The 19,970-nt window shown below is 50.4% G+C and overlaps 7 protein-coding genes across 7 annotated transcripts; all 7 read right to left on the bottom strand.

Annotated features, from left to right (window-relative positions):
• Positions 1-4,541: 4,541 nt before the first annotated feature.
• Pdw03_8841 (Casein kinase II beta subunit CKB1) lies at positions 4,542-5,651 on the bottom strand (the record flags this gene model as incomplete). Its single annotated transcript, XM_014681458.1, has 1 exon — positions 4,542-5,651. The coding sequence occupies one exon, from the start codon at positions 5,649-5,651 to the stop codon at positions 4,542-4,544; it is 1,110 nt and encodes a 369-aa protein (XP_014536944.1).
• A 317-nt stretch (positions 5,652-5,968) lies between these two features.
• Pdw03_8840 (Fungal specific transcription factor, putative) lies at positions 5,969-8,272 on the bottom strand (the record flags this gene model as incomplete). The annotated part of the gene is made up of 5 exons (XM_014681457.2): positions 5,969-5,994; positions 6,061-6,075; positions 6,499-7,420; positions 7,478-7,729; positions 7,790-8,272. 5 exons carry the CDS (start codon positions 8,270-8,272, stop codon positions 5,969-5,971), a joined length of 1,698 nt encoding a protein of 565 aa, XP_014536943.2.
• An 86-nt stretch (positions 8,273-8,358) lies between these two features.
• Positions 8,359-9,120, bottom strand: Pdw03_8839 (Fungal transcriptional regulatory protein, N-terminal; the record flags this gene model as incomplete). The annotated part of the gene is made up of 5 exons (XM_066102080.1): positions 8,359-8,421; positions 8,486-8,531; positions 8,585-8,630; positions 8,723-8,799; positions 8,966-9,120. The coding sequence occupies 5 exons, from the start codon at positions 9,118-9,120 to the stop codon at positions 8,359-8,361; spliced, it is 387 nt and encodes a 128-aa protein (XP_065957163.1).
• Positions 9,121-9,399: 279 nt separating this feature from the next.
• Positions 9,400-11,366, bottom strand: Pdw03_8838 (Flavin-containing monooxygenase-like; the record flags this gene model as incomplete). The annotated part of the gene is made up of 3 exons (XM_066102079.1): positions 9,400-9,646; positions 9,696-11,090; positions 11,146-11,366. 3 exons carry the CDS (start codon positions 11,364-11,366, stop codon positions 9,400-9,402), a joined length of 1,863 nt encoding a protein of 620 aa, XP_065957162.1.
• An 888-nt stretch (positions 11,367-12,254) lies between these two features.
• Pdw03_8837 (uncharacterized protein) lies at positions 12,255-12,524 on the bottom strand (the record flags this gene model as incomplete). Its single annotated transcript, XM_066102078.1, has 1 exon — positions 12,255-12,524. One exon carries the CDS (start codon positions 12,522-12,524, stop codon positions 12,255-12,257), a length of 270 nt encoding a protein of 89 aa, XP_065957161.1.
• A 217-nt stretch (positions 12,525-12,741) lies between these two features.
• Pdw03_8836 (reverse transcriptase) lies at positions 12,742-14,325 on the bottom strand (the record flags this gene model as incomplete). The annotated part of the gene is made up of 1 exon (XM_066102077.1): positions 12,742-14,325. One exon carries the CDS (start codon positions 14,323-14,325, stop codon positions 12,742-12,744), a length of 1,584 nt encoding a protein of 527 aa, XP_065957160.1.
• A 1,655-nt stretch (positions 14,326-15,980) lies between these two features.
• Pdw03_8835 (reverse transcriptase) lies at positions 15,981-19,020 on the bottom strand (the record flags this gene model as incomplete). Its single annotated transcript, XM_066102076.1, has 4 exons — positions 15,981-16,016; positions 16,084-17,526; positions 17,643-17,664; positions 17,711-19,020. 4 exons carry the CDS (start codon positions 19,018-19,020, stop codon positions 15,981-15,983), a joined length of 2,811 nt encoding a protein of 936 aa, XP_065957159.1.
• Between the last annotated feature and the right edge of the window lie 950 nt (positions 19,021-19,970).

The following is a 19,970-nucleotide window of genomic DNA, read 5'->3' as shown; positions in this document are numbered from 1 at the left end:
TTGCATAACTCCACGGCCCCCAAACCTTGCGGGATTTTCAATTTCAGCTCAGCCAGAAACGTTGATGGCTGAAACTATCCATTTTCGGTTCTGGAGGTCTCAACGGTGACGTGCGGAGTGAGTCTGTTCATTTCCTGATATTCCCCAGTTTGTCCGGACTAGTGAAACATGGTTATAGATGACCAAACTACAGACCAATTTCTCCAAGTGGACAAGTTCAAGTTCATACAACCTACATGACTCAATGAAATAACCTTGCTTCGAACTCACCGAAATCCAGTGAACATCAAGGACCACTCTACTGGGAAATGATCCCTGCAGAAAAAAAGACACCACACTCCACAGCAATTCTTTATCCCACATGTTAGATTGGCTCAGTTCAACCAACATGACTCAAATTTGCTTTGAAGGATTTCCAAATTGGCTATGGAGTACTCCGTACTTTCCGATGGTCCAGAATTCCAATCAATCCATCGAATGATGCAATCTGCAATCCATAATCTGCAATACCCTCCGCCCCATCCAAATCCACTCTCCCGGTTACATGGTGTACTCTATACGCCGTACGGAGGTGGTCCGACAATTTTTGCTGCGCCTCAACTCTTGGGTTACCCCCAAGCATTTGTACTTTGGCCAAGGAAAGTACATTAACCAAGGTCCCCTCAAGGCTCAAGCCAGAAATTGGAGCCAAGCAAAAACACGCCCAGCACTTTGACTTTTTCTTTCTCTTTTTTTTTCTCTCTTGATTTTTTCAATTTTTTCCCCAACAGTCGCATCCACTTGGGATTGGCGATGTTTCGCCCGGCTAGAAGGGACGGTTTCCATCCGGATCCCAAAGGTCTCGGAAGAACAGCCCGCCTTTGACTCCTCCAATGGTTGCGATCCAAGTCCGGTGGCACGAGTGCTGCTATACAATACAACGAATCTCAGGAGATGATGCTGCAACATATATTGATATAATAGTTCTAAATCTACTCCGCATGGCCACTCCAGATCTCGGCCGGGAACGATTAACTAGTCCACTATTTTTCTACTCCATACTCCGTAGTCACTACTCCGTACGTTGTGGAGGATTAGGGCTGAAAACGGCAGAATATCAACAGCGATAATTTAGGTGCGAAGTATGGAGTACCGAGCCGTTCTGTTCAACCCACATGAGAATTTAGGGGCCAGAGGCTAAAGGGCTAAATGTATGAAAGTCGTGCCCTTCTTTTTCCTATCCTAGCTTAGCTTCCACGGAGAGAGCATCTTCTTATCAGGGTTGGCGGCTCTGGTCTGCAGAGGTCCCGCCTATCTCCCATCCCTGACCGTGGATCAAAGAAGTTGGAAAGATGCAAAGGATGGCTCTAGTATTGGCCAAAAAGGAAGGTGTTTATAGCCAAATGAAAAAATGAATAAATTTTTTCATGTTGTAGGTTGTATCCTCTTCCAAATTCCCCTCTCTGCACGTTGCATGTTGCATGTTGCAGTGATTCACCCGCACTGTCCCCAACCTTATCCACAACCGACGCCAACAAAAATGTCAACTCGGTCAATGTTGCCGAGCAAGTATTGAATGGATTTTACGGAGTAGGAACTCTCGAATCCAAAAAAAAGGGGAGGAGGCGGAAATAAGAGTCTCTCAGCCTGAATTTCCATGTTCGACAATTATTTCCACTGCCCGCCAATGCTTTCATGGTACTAGGCTTCCAAGGCAACCCTAGTCCGATAGGTACTCTATGTAGTTGGACCAAACGAAAGAAACAGGAATCTACTGGGGGAAAAAAGAAAAAAAAAAAACAAAAAAGGACAGCGGAACAAAGTTCCCAGAGTTATCCACTACGGAGTGCATGTGTGACGAGCCAAGAAGCCGAAAATGAATCCTGTCAAAATGATGACAGACGCTCAATTATCAACTAATCAGCCTATTGCCATCTAGGCCCATAGGACACCTTAAGGGATATGCGCCGTCAAACTCCACATTCTGCAGCGGGGCTGGCAGTCAGCACGGCAGACCGCAGTATTGGGAATAGGTCTTTTTGGTTCCTACATCGGGAATTCTTTGCTGGGCGTCTAACCCTTGACCAAGGAGGAAATCGATACAAGTCCATGTGCATAGTTGGGTGTTTCAGTGCCGAAGACGCGGTAATTAATGGGACTATTTTTGGACATGCATGGAAAAGACTCGGTCAAGCTCGGTTGAAGTCTGGTTGGATTTCGGCTCTGGCGTTTTTGGGGGCGGTTCGTCCCCGTCGCATTGTTCCGGGGTAGGGTTCCACGTATCATGCATTGTAGTGTTCGAGAGTCAACAGAGTTCCCTTCTCATTCATGATGGGGTTCTTTGATATCGTCTTCATTAGGGAATTTAGGCACGGATTTTTCCCGGGCACAGGGTGTGGGCGTCAATATGGACTACTGTGTTCGTAGCCCTAAAAGGATCATTTTATTTTCACGTCCAAAATAAGCTCTTCAGCAATTCTAATCAAAGGCTTATTTGGCTCTGACTTTCCTATTTTACTTCTTGATGCTGGCTGTAATGTTAGCCCTCCGAGAGCGTTTAAATAATGTGGGTAAAAAGCGGCAGATACCCACATTGCTTTAGACGCTCATTAAATTGTAATCTCGCAAGCTAAACCCAAGAATTCGGCTGATATGGCTTGATTGAGGAAAAGCTGCTCGACTCGGGTTGCCAGGGGGTTTCCCTTCATAGATGATAGGTCGCCTGTAGTCCCCCTAAGAAGAATTTGTGATCTTTCCTTCAGGGCCATCGTTAACTTGGATAATAATATTCCTCCCCGAGAATGAGTTATTACCAGGACTATATATAGCAACGTTTTATATTGCCCATTCACTACATGTGAGCGATCACATTCAAACACTCAACACATTCTGAGCTGACTGTCGAGGCATAGTACCCAGTGCCAAGATATAAGGTTATGCAGGGACATTAAAGTTAAAGATCTCACTGTTCGTTCAAGGCTTTGGAAGTCTCATCTTCTTACCGTTATATACTTCAAACCCCTAGGGTAATCAAAAATGTTAGCTACAACATAGACAGTGATAAACGTTGTTCGAACCCCTAATTTAGAAATGTGATCAACTACAGACATGGGTGGAGATGGATGTGCTCTGGTGGAGAGACCTACGCGCTGGAAATCCCCCCCCCCCCCCCAAAAAGAGACCAAAAACAACAACCCGCAATAACCGAACCCACTAGCCATTTAACAAAAGAAAGCAGATGAGAGGAGCGTGGCAATATCCGAACCCCTTCGTTCAACCAGAACAACCCACAACCACATCAGCCCCACTACAACAGCTCATCGACGGCATCTAATCCTTGGGAATCACAGAATCACACGCATCATGAACAAAGAACCGCCCTTGGCTGCCATCTGCCCCATATGATAGTTGTAGCGTTACACCATTATCTGACGGTTTTAATAGGACGAACCAAGTCGAAGTTACGCGCCCGACCCCAATTATTGACCAGGATTGTAGGCATGCAGATACATGCATATACATATCCACAGCGACATGCATTTACGCAGATACGCTAAAATCCCCAATGGAATTCCCAGGTGGACCGCTCACCCGCCGTTCCGCCTGTCCGCCAGTCCGGTGCACTAGACTTGATGTGGGTTCTTTGTACTCCGGACTCTGTACCGATTTCCAGGATGATAAAATTACCGGAACTTTTGATGATGAAGTCTGAGAAAAAAACAAAAAAAAAAAAATCTAAACAAAATAAGGAGGGGCTCTTATAAATCAGATTGCTAAGCGAGAAGTAAGGCACGGAATACGAGACTGTTGTCATAGGTGGCACGGGCATGGTGCATCCTTGACATGTCGGCGTCGCCGACATGTCAAGGTCCTGGATGGGAAGCCAGCAAGGAACGCTAACGCATAAATGAAGGAACCTAGAAACTTGCTACATCGGAATTGGAATGTTTGAGTTTGACATTTTGACATTTGCGTCGGGGACGCCGGTGTGTACAAGGTCGTTGGGCAACGTTCACATGCAGTTGGAGATGGAGGCTCAGCTTCCTGTTGAAGATCTGTAGCGAATAGCGTACCTGAGGCTCTGTTGCTCATAGATCTGTCTTTGGACATGAGGTGGGCCCTTGAATGCTGGCTCATCTGAGACCTTATGGGAAGTGCGAAGCGGGGAAAAAGATAATAGGGCTAGCAATGTTTACGATCACATTCCATTCCAAAAAAAAAAAAAAAATCATATGCGAAGTCTACAAACGAAAAATATAAATAGAAGAAAAAAAACAGTGACTGGGCATAAATTGATCCTGATTGTCGAAATAAGAGAATCATAGAAGGAGGCCAGGGAAGAAGCGCGCAGACAGAATAAAAGGCCCGATAGATTGGAAGAAAAAAAAACGAATCCCATTTAAAGCAGTGAGTAAACCAAGCTCAAACATCTGTCATCATCGTCATCAACTCCTGAACCAATGATTCCACAGTCAAGGGCATGGCACAGATCTTCCTCTGACACGGTAGACTCAACCTTGGAAACAACCACGAATGTAAATGTTTTTGTTTTCTTCAACTCTTCATCGACCGTGCACATCCATTGGATCTGTGGAGGCTAAGGCACCGAGGTTTGGTCGCCGACGCCGCATCGGGGCTTTCTTGCGGTTCGCAATGGCAGCATCTTGCGATTGCTCAGGGTTCATCTCCATGGCACCGTCCTGATCGTCGCGTGCCTCCTGTGGAGACAGCTCGTGCTCGTGATTCCATGCCTCGTCGAGCTCGACAACGTTTTTGGGTTTCATGCGCAGCCATTTCATGCGCGGGCCGACACGCGAAATCTCAGAGACCTTGAAGCCGTAGATCCTGGGGTCATAGATCTTGCCCTTGCCAAGGCCCGGGCAGAGGTTGGGTGTCCGAACGCCGTTGATTTCCAGCGGCTGGTTCTCAGGTGTGGGTGACTGTGCCTGGCGACCTGTCGGGGTTCGTGTCAGGGAGGCAGTGCGAGACTGCGTTGATGCGTTTCTTGGCGACATCACTGACAATGCCGCATCCAGACGGGGCCCGATGTCCAGATCTGGGAATGTCATGAAGAACAGACATCCGAACGTCGTACCGAAGAATGCGCCGTCGACAGAGTGGAAACGGCTGTTGGGGGGTGTATAAATATCCATGCAACCGGGACAGAACAGCTTGACCGTTTCGTGGCCAGGGGTGTCGGATCGACCCACGGGGAGCACTTTGCACCCGTTGCAGTTGACTCGCGGACAGGTGCCGAAATGCTGCATCTCGTACTTTTCGAGCATTTGTTGAATGCCGGGCCGCGAAGTGATATACCGTTGGTGAATCAACCCATACAAGAGCTCAGCGGAGCTCTCGATCACGCTCAAATCGCTTGCGACTCGAGCGTGTCGCCGATCACCTGCCCTTCTGTATGCGGGTTGACCACCGCCGAGCGCATCGTCTTCATCTTCCTCCTCCTCCTCTTCCTCCTCCTCTTCCTCGTCATCCTCCGGCTCCACATCGAGGATCATCTCTAGTGCCTCCTTGTACATGGGCACCTGCGACTGGAGACCAGTCAGATTGAAATCATCCTCGATGAAGTCCTCTGACACCTCTGCAAAAAACTCATGGCCCATCAGCGAACAAAACGAGGAAATCCAGGACTCCGGGGCTCCTTCCGAGGACGACATGTCGAACGAGGCGGAAACAGATGACGATAGGGTTGATTCAGACAGTTGACTCAAATCCAGCCTGTCGAGGCCGTCGGCCAACGCCGAACCTGTCTCTCTCGACACGTTGCCGAGCTGGGGGGTGAGCTCTGCGGGGATGTTGGCGAAGACGAAGCGATCTCGTCACGCGGAGGAGCTGGGTCGTGGCGGGGAAGGGTATAAGAGTTGCGAGGTGAGAGAGAAAGACCTCAAGTGTAATCGTAGGAGGTCTTGGAGTTGATAGAGGGGACGAAAAGCTAGACGGTCATGGCAATGTGCGGGAGGGGGAGATTGTGCGATCAACGGGACGAGATTGGATCTAAGGCTGAACCCCACCAAAATCTTATCAGTTTCTTATAGAATTCAGATTGAAATTAAATGGATCACTTACCAGATCTCAACGACTCTCGGAGATTAATGTTGGTGATTCAGGCCTGGAGATTGGGTGTGTCGGTCGAATCGGGTAAGGTCCGCTCGGTTCGTGGGGCGGTGGGCAGTTGGAGAGAGAGGCCGTCCAGGATTGTTCACGTTTTCTGACAGCTACAATAGTGTCTGTTGTTTCCCACGATGGCAAAAGCAAAGTCAATGCTGGCAGGTTTCGATTTGCCCGAGTGGCAGGAGTCACGTGCCAGCTGACGTGGGGGAAATCGCCCTGGAGGAGCCGGCTAACCAAGTATGGATGCAGAAGGGCCATTGATATTCACATCAAGACTCATTTAACTGACCTTGCATTAGTCTTTTTTACTACATAGTTATAAACTATCAAAGGGTATTGACTAACAAAATCAAAACAAATCCCGGATGACTCGAGCAAACTCTCCCTCATCACCCAGCACCCCCGATAGCCCTTCGCCAGTGTTCTGGATTTCCCCATCCGGCCCAACGTAGCCACTAATACCATCGCTCGAACTGTTAGGCATGAAATTGCCAAAAGCACCAACAGCCTCAAACAGGTTTGTCAACTCTTGGCTCATCTGGAGTCCATTGAGAGGACTATTTCCAAGTTCGTTCCCACCATTCATGGGCCCGTACATGGACAGGTCCTGAATTGGATGCCCCGCGAGTCCGGCCATAGCCACTGCCGCGCTTGAATGAGGATCACTTGAGTCCGGTCCGAAAGGACGGGCGATAACGCCAAGTTTCTCGCCGATCTTCCGTAGACCTTTAATTGTCTTCCACAACCGTTTGGAAACGAAGGACTTGGTGCTGAACCCGTTGACTAAGTCGAGCGCCATGTAGAATTCATCGCGGACCTGTCGGTTGAACTCGACCGGGGCATGGGATACTGCTAGGAACAGCACCGCCAATGCAGCAACCAGGAAATAGTTGAACGTTATTTGCTGTGTCCGGTAGATATCGGACATCTGGTTCAACCGAGTGAGGACATGGACCGAGTCTTTAGCTACTTCCACAACAGTCTGAGCATGACCTCTATCTTCGGCAATACTGGCAGGAGAATGGAGCACGGGGCGATAGATAAGGATGCGCAGCTGGTTCATTCGTAGGTATAAAAGAACCCTGAGTCGTCTCATGCCTCTGCTTAAAGTTTCACCGTTTTTGAGGGTCTCAACGGGATGGAACTTGAGCTCGTCTGGAACTTGCTTGTACCACTGTAGAATTTGGTAATCCAGATAGCCGATTTCATCGCGACGGATGTCAGTGGTGCCTTCGGAGCCCAAACCGGAGTACCAGATCTTGGAGCTGATCCGGTTGTATAGGACCATGCAGCGCAAGTAAGGCAGTGATGCATCCTGAAATTCACGTTAGCTATTGAAAGTAGCTGAGTGGCGATAAATATGGAGCCGTACAGGTTCTGGTAAGTTAGGATCAATATCCTCGTCCTGAATCACGAAAGGTAAACCCGTTCCTAAACTCCATCGTCGATCCAAGCTGTAGACTGACCAGAACAGCCGAGTGACCTCGTTCCACTGCTGCTCAACTGGAAATGACTTCACCAAAGCATCCCGACGATGCAATCCCATCGCTAAACACATCCGTGCCGCCAATCCAATAAGCCGATAAGCCATGGCATCATCATCTGTATGGTAGTGGTATGTGGCCTGGAGTGGGAAACAGAGTTAGACCTGTTGACTCTGGCTTTTGAAAACACCAAGGCTTACCACAATAGCAAAGAGCTGAATGGTTTTGATGGTATGAGACTCCCATAACTTCGATTCTATAGATGGCTTAACATCCAAGTAGAGCCGCTGCCCAAGTTCACTTTGACCGCTTCCCTCCACGACGAGCGTGGTGGCGAGAATCAATTTAAGAATGATCGAGCTTTCGTCATAAAGACCATCAGAGCCCGGAAACCCTCGTTGTGCAAAGCCTGTCCTGGTAGCAGCCTCCATAAATGTATAGAGCAGATTAGCCTGACTGATAACCTTGGTGATATCCACCACCGGATACATGATCCCAACCTCTTCCTCGTAGACCTTACAGAGACGCATCGCCTCTTCACGCGGGATCGTCCATATTGGATCCTTGGTAGGGTGTGTGGTTGGAAGAAGCTGACCCAGATTGGCAGAAGGTGAGCCCGCTGGAGAAACATGTGCGGTGTTCAAGTCATCTGGCGTTCCCTCTTCTGTCGGGGTGATACCCATATTCTGTAAGCTAGATTTGGCCACGTCAAAGTTGAAGGCCGAGCTTGTTGGACCATGGAAGCGTGGGTGACGGGCTCGTGGCTTTGCTAGCCCGGCTTGCATTGGAGTGTAGGCCGACTGAGATCCGTTGCGAGAGAGGCGCTCAAACCCTGGTGAATCAAATGTTGGTCTCTGAGCACGAAGATCATTGAGATTGGTAAACAAGCTATTGACTTGGTCTTGTAGAGTAGTGATCTGATCTGTCATTGACCGGAACTCACTGGCTCGGTTATCAGTATCAAATGCTGGTCAGGGGTTTGCTCCTTGACTTACTCGGAATCTTTGAAGTTGTTATTACAACAATTAGGTGCATAGCGGCCTGGCGAGTGGGTCAGCGCCTCAAACCGAGGATCGGACAGGTCGGATTCAAGAGTTGCGAGCCGTCAACAGAGTTAAGTAAGGGCCACTTACATTCCAAATTCAGGTGACCACAGCGTTGACAAGGTATCTGGCCATTGCACTTGATCTTGCGCCGCTTGCATTCATTGCTGAAAATTCCATGGTTAGCCCGGCTTTGCCGACAAAGGTACCGAAGGAAAAGGCAGAATCTGACAACTTTGAATGCAAATCAGGTTGTCCAACCAATAGCAAGGCTAGAGGTGAAGCGATCGAGGTAATGGAAAGCAAAAAGTGTCAGGTTAGGCCATATCATACCATGCAATGGAGATATAGCGATTCCGCTTTGTGCGCGCCTGCGTTCCGTTGCCTTGTTCCGCCTTTCTCTTGTTTGAATCGGACGCACCGATCGACTGATTGCCGGATTCCGTCTGCGGCGGTGATATTTCGAACTGAGATGACTCTGAAGCCATGACCTGCAGAATATTGAAGCGACTCAACAAGTAGTCGGAGAGAGATACCGGCGTTTGAAGTGCGGAGAAATTCCTCTCTCGCGGGGCTTCCCCAGATTAGGCTTACTCATCGGATTATCCGGTTAGGTCATTGGGCTTAGGGGATCTTTACTCTTTCGAAAATATTAGAATGTTGCATGGTGAGTTTGAAGTTGTTCATTGCAAACTATTTATCACCCCAGAGATTACCCAACCACTTTCAAAACATGCAAGGCTCATTAAATCTCAAATGAAAAAATGTCAGCGCCTCAACTGAGAAATCGCCGAGACCAGCCACTCTTTCCCAGCCAGCAATGACTGTATCAATCGAGCCTTGTGCTTAGGGTTTTGGCGCAGGAAACTAACGCCTGCAATGAGCCAAAGAATAACCAAACCCTGCAGAACTTTCCGGAGAACTCGCAAAACACGACCCTTTCTCGTGAGGTTTGCAGTCCAATGCCGCCAGACGGGAAACTTGCAACGCAGCCAGTAGTGAATCTGAGTGAATCTGAACATTATGTCAGTAACAACTAGGAACTAGCGAGCAGCAAACTTACGGATATGTACTTGAATTCCAACCATCGGCACTGATATACCAGCTGGAGCAAGTCCCACGATGGAACACACTCTTCCGAAGTGCATCCTGCACCTGCTGAGTCCATTCACGCTCAGCATCCTCCTTCACTTCATACGAGCTGACTTGACCATTCAAGATTGGCTTGATGAATTTTAACGAGTAGTTTACCGCATTCTCTGTCGCAAAAATCACACTGTTATGACCTGTGGCTGTATTCGGGCCGAAAAGAATAAAGAAGTTCGGGAAGGAATCCATTGCGATGCCCTGATATGCCTGGGCACCTCCACGCTCCGCCCAGACCTCTTCAAGATTCTTTCCTTTCCTGCCAATCACCTTCAGTGGGTGCAGCCATTGGTTGGTTTCAAAGCCATTAGCCATGATGATCACATCGGCGGGAATCTCCCTAATCTCATCTGCGTCTTCAGACTTGAGGGGTGGATAATGGCGGCCCGGACCAAGAACGACACTTTTTGCATGGACGCTTGTCAGGGGCTGGGTAGTTAGTTCCACATTGGGGGCATTGAGACTGCGGTACCAAGTGCCACAGAAGACCCGCCTCTTGCAGCCGAGGCTGTAGTTTGGTGTCAAGATCTCATGGTATTCCTTCGGCGCGACTTGACGCATGTTGTCCAAATACTCCTTTTCCAGCTGCGGCCGCGCTCTTCGGCTCCATGCAGTGTCCATAAAAATGTCGTAGAATGCTTTTTCCAGTTTGATGAAGAGAGCCTTACGCATGGATGACGCCAGTCCAGGCACGTGGGTCATCAGCCCAGGAATCCATTTCTCGTACAAAGGGATATAATCAGGAGGGATTGTATCAGGCTCGACCCAGGGAGGGGTTCGCATCAGTTGGGTAATGGATCGAACGTTGGCCTCTGGCTTGGCGAGCTCGGGCACTACCTGCGCGGCGCTGCAGCCGGAACCAACCACGATGACATTCTTGTCCTCCAAATCAATCTGGTCATTCCAGCGGGCTGAATGCATGGTCTCACCTTCGAAGTTCTTAATGCCTGGAATGTCATTCGGCCATGCCTTAGGTTCTACTAGCCCACCAACGCCACTGACGATCACCTTGGCTCGTACAATTTCTGCCTTGACATAGACCTTGTGATGGCCATCCTGGGCAGCGATTCGATCCCGTTCGTGCTGAGTTAAATCGCCGGTTCCAGGGACAAGGTGCAAGAGCGTAACCTCCCACTCCTCGTCATCTTCGATCCATCGAAGTTCCTTGACATCGGTATTCAACTGAATCTTGTCCACAATTTGATATCTCTCGCAGACATTTGCGATATACTGTGCCATTTCTGAACCAGGTGGAAACAGTGTAGACCAGTCCTTTTTCTGAGCAAAGGAAAAGGAGTATAATATCGCTGGTCTTTATCTTCCGGGTCAGCTGTTCAGAAAGCAATCACTAGATTTAGATTGCCTACATGTCACAGGCAGCTCCTGGATACCTATTTATCCACCAGGTACCCCCAATACCGGACTGACGATCGAAAATTCGGAACTGGTCTGTTCCCAGGACCTCTTTGAGACGGCATCCCATGGCCACCCCCGACGGTCCAGCACCTACTATCAGGACTGGGTAATAAGTGTGAGCTTCTTTGCTGTAGGCATGGCGCTTATGAATTCGGGCAAAGGAAGAAGGCATGTTGCAGGTGAACAGTAATTTCAGGCAATCGAACGACTGAAATCTGGGAGGACAAGAGTGAAATAACAACGCAGAGAGACCTTTTGTGACACATACTGCGGGGTTTCTTTTGACTGTTTAAGAAAGGTCGGTAGTCACATGCACGGCCTTTTGCCGTCTAAGCGTGCACGTAGCTGCAAGGATGCAAATTAACCTCGCCTTCAAGGGCTCTATGTATCTTTGTAGTGATCGATTAGTGGTGTAATTCTGCCTATATGGCTCATGACTGTATCATTTTCGGAGGCTTGGAAAATACTATATGGAAAATCGCTTGGTGATTTCTTGTCGGCCACTTGCGGCCTTTGTCCTTGACGTAAGATGTGGAACGAAGTATAGCGTACTTACCACTAGACCAAAACAAAAACCAAGGTTCCTCTTTAAGGGCCTACTAGGGTGGCCATTTTCGTGGTTTAACGTAAGACTTTAAATATGCCTAAGGCCGATTTATTTAGCTTGGCCAGAAACGATGTAGTGGGCATCATACGCAAGAGTTTTAAGATGTCATTTTAAGATTTCCCTGATTTTACATAAGAATCGAGTGCGAAGGGGGCAGAGCGGCCAAAGGTTAAATGCCTGATTTTTTATGGTTGGTGCCTTAACGTAATTCCCAAGCGAGCCGGCCACCCTGTTATGGAATTAAGCTGGTTGTGGTAAAGATGATCTTATTACTATAGAGTTGTTGCGTAGGATAAGTACGCTGCTTAATAATATGTATGTCATCATCCATCCCTCACAACTGCCCCCGTTGAAAGCGTGCTGCCGCCCTCGGTAGCATCGGATGTGTGTCTAAAAGTCCATTGCAAGAAGTCCATTGCCTGCTAGTCGTGCAGGGAAAGGGGCGTCTGTGGTTCAACCACCATCCGGTGGGCTAAGTACCGCAGCAAGTAGGCCCAGGTCATTGTCATCAGCCACATCATCTGTAAGCGAACCGCTGTGATCCTCAACTAGCCTGGATTCATCACCAGCATCAGTTGTCGCGTCCCCGTCAGAGTCCGTGGTAGCGAGACTGCGGGCGCGTCCACGTCCTCGTGTCTGACGTGGGCGACCTCGATGAGATCCCCTTGCCGAGCTTGGGGGGGGTTGAGCCAGGGTTGGCTTCTGAGGTGTTTGGGGAGGCATTGGCTGGTTAATGGGTTGGTCTTGTTGAGGGTAGCTCTGGATAAAAAAAATGATGAAACAGTGACAGTTCTGATGAAGAACTGAGAGATGTGAATGGAAGAAGAAGTAGCAAGAGAAACACATGAGAGTAATAAAACAAACAAACAAGGAGCGGGCATCAGCAAAGGGTATATCAAATATGAACGCTAATATAAACAAGCCCGCTTCAGATGTATGATTAATTTGTGAACTCCTGCGTATGATGCAGGACGTCTTGGAGGTATTCTAGGACCTTTTCTTCTGCTCCCACCAGGTTATCCTCATCCAGCCACTCCAGGTGTTCATTCCCCACTCCGGACCACCGGACTAGGTACTGCTTTCGTCGACCCCGTCCGCGGCCTCTGTGTCGCATATCCAGGACCGCGTCTACGTCTGCACGATCTGTGTCTTCTGGAAAGCGTGGGTCGAACGTGGAGGGAGGTTCAGCTGAAGAGAGATCGCCTTCTTGAGGGGCACGTTCTAGGTGTTGTAATGATACCACTGGGTGAGCTCCAGCAAGCTCTGGCGGCATCTGCAAGCGATATGCCAGGCGTCCGACGCGTTCAATGACACGGCACTTTATATGTCGCTGGGTAAGTTTCCTTGTGATGTTGCGCGATGGCCATACATAACCTGGCTCAGTCCCTTGCGCAAGACGTAAGTATACGAAGTCATTCTTCTGGAAAAAGATAGGCTTGTGACGGCTATCGTATTGCTTCTTCATCACCATAGCCGCGTACTTGGCACATTCGTCAGCGTCCTGTCGGCTCGCTTGGGGAGATCCGACGAAAGCCTGACGGAGGAGATTCCATGGCATACGTAGATCGACACCGAACATAAGTTTATGTGGTGAGTCGCCAGTGGATACATTGACTGAGGCATTCAGTGAGGCTTGCATTGGCGCGAGACCTTCGTCCCAATCCGCTTCTTGGTGGATATTCTGCCAGTGGCGTAGCCAGATTTCGCCTGTTTGGTTCGAACGTTCCGATTGGCCGTCCGCCTGTGGGTTATACGCCGCCGTATATAGGAGCTTAGTGCGTAGGGCAGTAAATATACCCTTCCAGAAGCCTTGAACAAAGCGCTTGTCCCGGTCGGAGATCCACACCACGGGGATCCCCCAGTCGCCCTTCTGGAGGTCACGGAGGACCGCGATAGCCCATTCTTCACCGCTCCAGGTCTTCTTTCCGGGCGTCGAGCCGATACGCTTTGTGGATTTACATGTGTAGATTGCCACCGCATCGAAACCCTTCTTCGTGCGTGGCAGGCCGGTAACAAAGTCAATTGTCAGCGTATGAAACGGGATCGGTGGCGCGAGAATCGGCTGAAGTGATCCGTATGGTTTGTGACGATGTACTGCGTTTTTCTTGCACTCGTCACACTGGTCGATATACACCCGGAGCTTTTTTGCTCCCTTGTGTATGACAAAGCCTCGCATCTTCTGCCAGGCGCGATGGAAACCGAGGTGTCCGTCACCGTGTGCCATTTCGAAGATATCATCTTTGATCGACTCAGGAATACACAGCCACCGGTCGCCGTCGGCCTGCGTTGAATACAGCAAGCCGTCGTCGGTTTCGTAGGGTAGACGTGGCTTGATAGGGTCGGGGTCCTGTGTCACCCTTTGGAGCTCGTTGAGGACAAGGCTCCATTTAGGGTCTTCCTTGTAAGCTGTTCGCACACGTTGCTTGAAATCATCGGAGAGCTGTACGTAGGACGTGAGGAAGGCGTAGGCCTCATCAGGAACGTCCCATGTGGATGCCGCGCCAGGCAACGCCAGGTCAGACATCAAGCTGACAGGCCTAATTACGTCAGACGCGGGGTCGGCGTACAGGGCTTCCAGGTCATCGTCTTCACGGGGCTGGGCTTTGTCCACTGCTGATAGACGGGAAAGAGCGTCTGCGACGTAGTTTAATTTGCCCGCCTTGTGATGGACTTGCAGACGAAACTGCTGGAGATACTGAGACGCTCGCACCAGACGCAGGTTTAGTCGATCTGGTGACGCGGATACCAAAGAGGTAGCGAGATTAATCGTCGCTATGTGGTCAGTGTAGGCTACTGGTGTCAAGTCTTCCGGAGCTGCTTCGATCATGTGTCGGATTTTGCGTACGACCCAGACAATGCAAGAGACCTCTAATTCCGTTGCCCAGTACTGTTTCTCGGCTGGGGTCAGCAGTCGACTCAGGAACATGATTGGTTCTACCGCGGTCGACGGTGGGGTCATCTTCAGGTTTGTGTGTGTGTAGTCACGCTTCACATGGAATACCATAGCTCCATGACCGCCTTCCTGGGATGCGTCGATGTCGAAATACAATCGCCGTGTCCGGTCCCAATGCGCTAGCCATCGGGGATCCTGGAAGACCGCTTGGATGGCATCGAAGGAGGCAAGCTCACGCTCCGTCGGATGCGCGTACCGTGTGCGGGTAGACCACTCTCGACGTGGACGTCCTTTGACAGGGCTTCCACGTAGGAGCTCGGTCTTTCGGATCTGTAGTGGCTCGGATTTCTTTGCATATAACGGGACGTACTGGCGTAATGCGCCAGTCATACCGAGGTACGTTTCCAGCTGACGCAACGTACGTGGGAACTCCAGGCCGGCGATTGCCTTAATCTTGTCTTCGGGTGTGGTCATGCCCAATGCGTCTACCCGCTGGCCTAGCAACGAGACCTCGGGAAAGGCGATATACGCCTTCTTAGGCTCCAGGGATACTGAATGCTTCTCGAGAACACCCAGGACCAAAGACAAGTGCTCGATGTGGAGGTGGAAGGCGTCCGACGCCACAACGATGTCATCAAGGTATGCCCTACAGAAGTCTGCAAACTCCTTCAGGAGCAAGTCCATCTGACGTTGGACATATGGCACGCTATTGCAAAAGCCCATAACGGCCACATGGAACATCTCCTGGCCCCTATGTGAGACGACACATATACGATCGCGGTGGTCACGTCGGACACGCCACTGGTAAAAGAATTTCGCTGCGTCTAACACAGAGATATATTGCTTACCCTGAGTTAGGAGGACGATGTCGTCTATTGTAGGGATAGGATAAATGTCTCGCTGGACGACCTTGTTTAACGGACGGAGGTCGACGACGGCGCGACCTTTTCGCTCGGGCTCACGCCCTGGGTGCTGGACCACGCGCCAGACGACAAAGACTGGGAAACCTGTAGCCGTGTGCTCAGTCGTATAGCTCATCTTTCCTTGGTCGTGTAGAGGCTGGAAAGTCTCATCGATCACGGCACGGTCCCTCGGGCCGACAGGGTAGATTTTGGATTTTGGGAGTTTAGATTCCCAGCCTGGAACCAGCGGGATGGTCATCCATCGATCCTCGGGAACGTCAACCACAGTAGGCCGATTGCCCCAGACATCGTATGACATCAAAAGTTCCGTCAGTTGTTGAGCTTGGGAAGGCTGTAAACCGGCCCATAACGTGATTCCGTTATTTAGCTGAATACCGTCGTCTTGCGCATGACGTAGGCCTTCATTAGGCGGGTTAGCGTTAGTATCGAAATCCGTTTCGGTGGTAGAACGGCCGAGCTCCGCGACTATTGGTTCCACTGCGCAAGCCATAGGCATATCTGCCTCATATAGGGTGCCAATGCGATCCCGCCGGCGAAGGGAGATCGGGTCGGGAGTATCGTTGACAGCTTGGACCCAGGCAAAGTTTGCCTCGACCAAATGAGAGTAAAATGCAGCTTGGCGATGACGACCTTCAAATACGTAATCCCGATCATCAGGCAGCGTTGCCTGCACACGCGCTGGCACACGCACAATAGAGCGCGGGGGAATGAGGACGTGTTCAGCTGCGTAGACTGCCCGCTGGGCCGCGTGGTGGGGCTTAGCGTGTGTGGAAATCGGAATCTCCAGACCCATACATGACGGGATCTTGACTGTCTTCGCGTCAAAGTCCAACCGGAAGCCTTCATGACCTATGACGTCCATCCCGATCAAGAGCTTCGCTTTTAGGTTTTCGACCAAATGAGCCTCGATGCGGATACAAGCTGCGTTATCCGCGCCGCGGAAGAAAGCATCGAACGAGACAAATGCGGACGATAAATGGCGGGATCCGATCCCGGCGACGGGCACTGGTGTACACTTTTGCAACGGGATTCCTAGGGACTTTGCAAGGTCTGCGTCAATAATGGTCATGACGCATCCGGTATCGAGGCATGCGACAAGCAGCTTATGTTGGTCTATCAATCCGACGACGGTCGACGCATATCGCCAGGACTTGTAAGCCATACCCGGCTGAGTAGCTCGTGCCCGGTCTGATCTGATTATTGGCAAGTCCGGGGGTAGGGCATCCGTCTCAGTACCATCCTGCTGGGATACGTAGTACGCAACGGTGGTGTCATCGACTGCGGCTGCTGTGTGTCTCGAAGCGCAGTCCTTTAGGTGCGCGTGGAGTTTGTTATTGGATAAAAAGGCGGCAGAGCAGTGTAGGCAGGTGGCGGTAGGTGTGAGATCCTCTGTCACGGAGTAACATGGTTGGTCATGGTCGTCCTCGTTGTCCTGAAAAGGAGGGGCCTGCCAGTACGCTTGAGGATCCTCCTCAGGGTACTCCGCATAGCTGTTGTATTCCTCATCTACATAATACGCGTCATTGTGGGGGTCATAGAAGTGCTGGCCGTCGTAAAACGCTGGCAAGCTCTCGTCGGGAGGAGCAACTTCCTGTGGCTCCGCTTGGTATGCTGCAGCTGGCCGAGCGCGTGGCTGCCGCGCTACGTAGCCTGTGTTGGAGTAACCGGCTTGATTCCACGGCTTGTCAGAGAGCAAGAGCTGGCCGGCTAGGTTGGTCTGGCCCTGCGGCGGCTGCTGCTGCTGCTGCTGACGCGGCTGGTAGGCTCCTTGTGGTTGTTGTTGCTGAGGCGGTACGTAAGACGTACGCTGAGCCTGGATTTGAGGAACATTTGGCGGTGGCTGGTAAGCATTCCTAGGGAACTGCTGCTGTGATTGACGTTGTACGTTAGGAATCGAATTCCACATAAGCTGGCGATTGTCAGTTTGTGTGTCCCGTGGACGGAAGGGTAGCTGGTTTGGTTGTTGTCCACGACCGTAGGCGTAACCTGCATTACGAGGATTATACTGGGGCTGGTGTTGCTGACCTTGATAACGAACTGATTGGGGCTGCGTCTGACGCTGCATCGGTCGAGCGCGTTGCGACATCTCATACCACTGTCCATAACGCAAATCTAAGTCTGCCATGAACTGCGAGATCGTGGTAGCTGGGCTGGGTTCCCGTATGTCACGCTGAAGTGCTGGTTCAAGACGTGTCCACACTAGGCGGAGCACTGTTGTAGTACCTGTTATCTCGGCTGCTTGGGCGTCTCGTAACATGTTTTGGGCCCATTCTGTAACACTGCGCCCTGCGCGTACGTCCCGCCAGGAGTAGACTGATGACGGTGCCATCACTTTGACGATCGCCTCTGTGGCGCGCGGCTTGAACCGTCTTTCAAGGGTGGCGAACCAGCCCAACTCCAGAGAGCGGACACTTAAATCCTGCCTCTCTTCGTCTGACAGCTCCGCGCTGTACCATCGAGCTGCTGCCTCCCGCAGGCACGATGGTAGGTTCGCTCGGACCACTTCCTCAGATTTCAACGGGATCAATGCCTTTAGCTGGTTGATGAAGGCATAAACATTCGTGTAGTACGTGGTTCCCCGAAGAGTGCGTACATGTACGTCTGACGTAGGGTCAGGTGTGAAGTAACCTACGTCGTCCGTCTTCCAGTGCGCGGTGCTATGTGGTGCATCCTGTCCGTCTCGACCCGGTGGCCCGCGGATATCGTCACGACGCGCCGTGATGACTTCGTCAACTATTGCTCGAACGTTGTCGACCTCGCGTGTACGAGCTCGAGTAAGCGCGTCATCAAGGATTTTATGCAGTTCAGCCCTTGATAGGGTGATATTGGACGAAGGTTCCTGCGGGACGTCCTGCTGTTTGCCCTGCATTGGGGCTAGTGGGGTAGTGAGCTGAGGGAGGGTATGTTCCGAGTCACCTAGTGGGACTTCACTGGAAAGGTTACTCAAGCCTTCAAGCGGGTCCGTAAGGGGAAAGGTTCCTGGTGTCGGTATGATAGGACTCGCTTGCGGATGTAGTTGCGCCTGATATGACTCAGTAGGTTCCTTTGAACGCTGTGTTTGAGGTCGCTCTTTGGGAGGCTGTGGTCGGTGGGACCCGGAGGGCTCTCCTAGATGCTGTGTCTGGCGGGGTTTGTCTTGATGTTGACGGGCGGGGATCTTCAAGACGAGCTTTTGAAACTCCCGTATGGCCCGTCCTAGCTCCTTCTGCAACAACCAATCAGTCGGATATAGGTTCTCCTTCGGAAGATGGGGTGTATCGTAGGTGTCTGTGATAAAGAGGATATCGTCCGTAAGCTCGGTAGTTCGGAGCTCCTGATGTAGATTCTTTGGGTTGTCGAAGTACGTGAGTAGCTGATACCCAAGGAGGATACAGCTCTTAAGCTGCTTCTCGGTGAGTGACATCGGATGTCGCCCTGACACGATAATTGTAGATCGAACGTCACCCTGACATGTATGAAGAGAGCGTGCGATGTAGGGTTGGAATGAGCTGTTTTGAGTCAGGTGACTGAGTGGTCAGGGAAAGAGCAAGCAACGTTCTGGGGAAGGAGCGAGTCCCTAGGGTTGAAGTTGTGATCCGAGCGATGGGCTTGCGGTTGGTTGGTTGGTTGTTAGTGCAGGGAACCTCTGTGGTAACCCGGAGTGCTTGTAACCCGGAGTGCTTGTAGGAGCCTTGTTGACGCGACCCGAAAAATTTTTAGGTGAAAATGACAGGGAATGAAGAGGGGAGGCGTAAGTTGTATGCGAAGCGTAGGTGATCTTGTAGGTGATCTGAACCCTTCTACCGCTGGTAACCCAGGGGCTTAGCGACCGGAAAATTCGGTAACCGTATGGTATGCCTAACCAGAGGACCTCTGGCTTAATCAGGACATGCTACCAATGTGTTATGGAATTAAGCTGGTTGTGGTAAAGATGATCTTATTACTATAGAGTTGTTGCGTAGGATAAGTACGCTGCTTAATAATATGTATGTCATCATCCATCCCTCACACACCCTAACCAAACCTACTAATTTCAAGTACATACAACTCAACCAAAACTCCATTAAATTAAAATACACAAAATTGATCTATTCTCTAGATGTATATTTCTTTTGTGACCCTAATTTTTATATAACCCGTATATTAGTAATACTCTCGTTCGGGGCTATAAAGGTGGCGAAGGCCTTCTCTACTAGCGGGGGGGAGGCGCTTTAACCGATTTAACCGGCTTAGTAATTAATTAAGAAGCTTTAAGAACTAAGAGGCCTTCTTTAGTAGGTATCTACCTCTAGGATCTAGTACGCTTTTGCTTCGACTTCTCGTTAGTAGCGCGTAATTCGCTTGCTTCTTTCTTAAGAAGTGTCGCGGATTATA

This window comes from Penicillium digitatum, chromosome 3 (genome assembly GCF_016767815.1).
Source record: "Penicillium digitatum chromosome 3, complete sequence".
Classification (NCBI taxonomy): Eukaryota; Fungi; Ascomycota; class Eurotiomycetes; order Eurotiales; family Aspergillaceae; genus Penicillium; species Penicillium digitatum.
The sequence above is the reverse complement of the archived record's forward strand: the minus strand, read 5'-3'. Positions and strand labels throughout refer to the sequence as shown.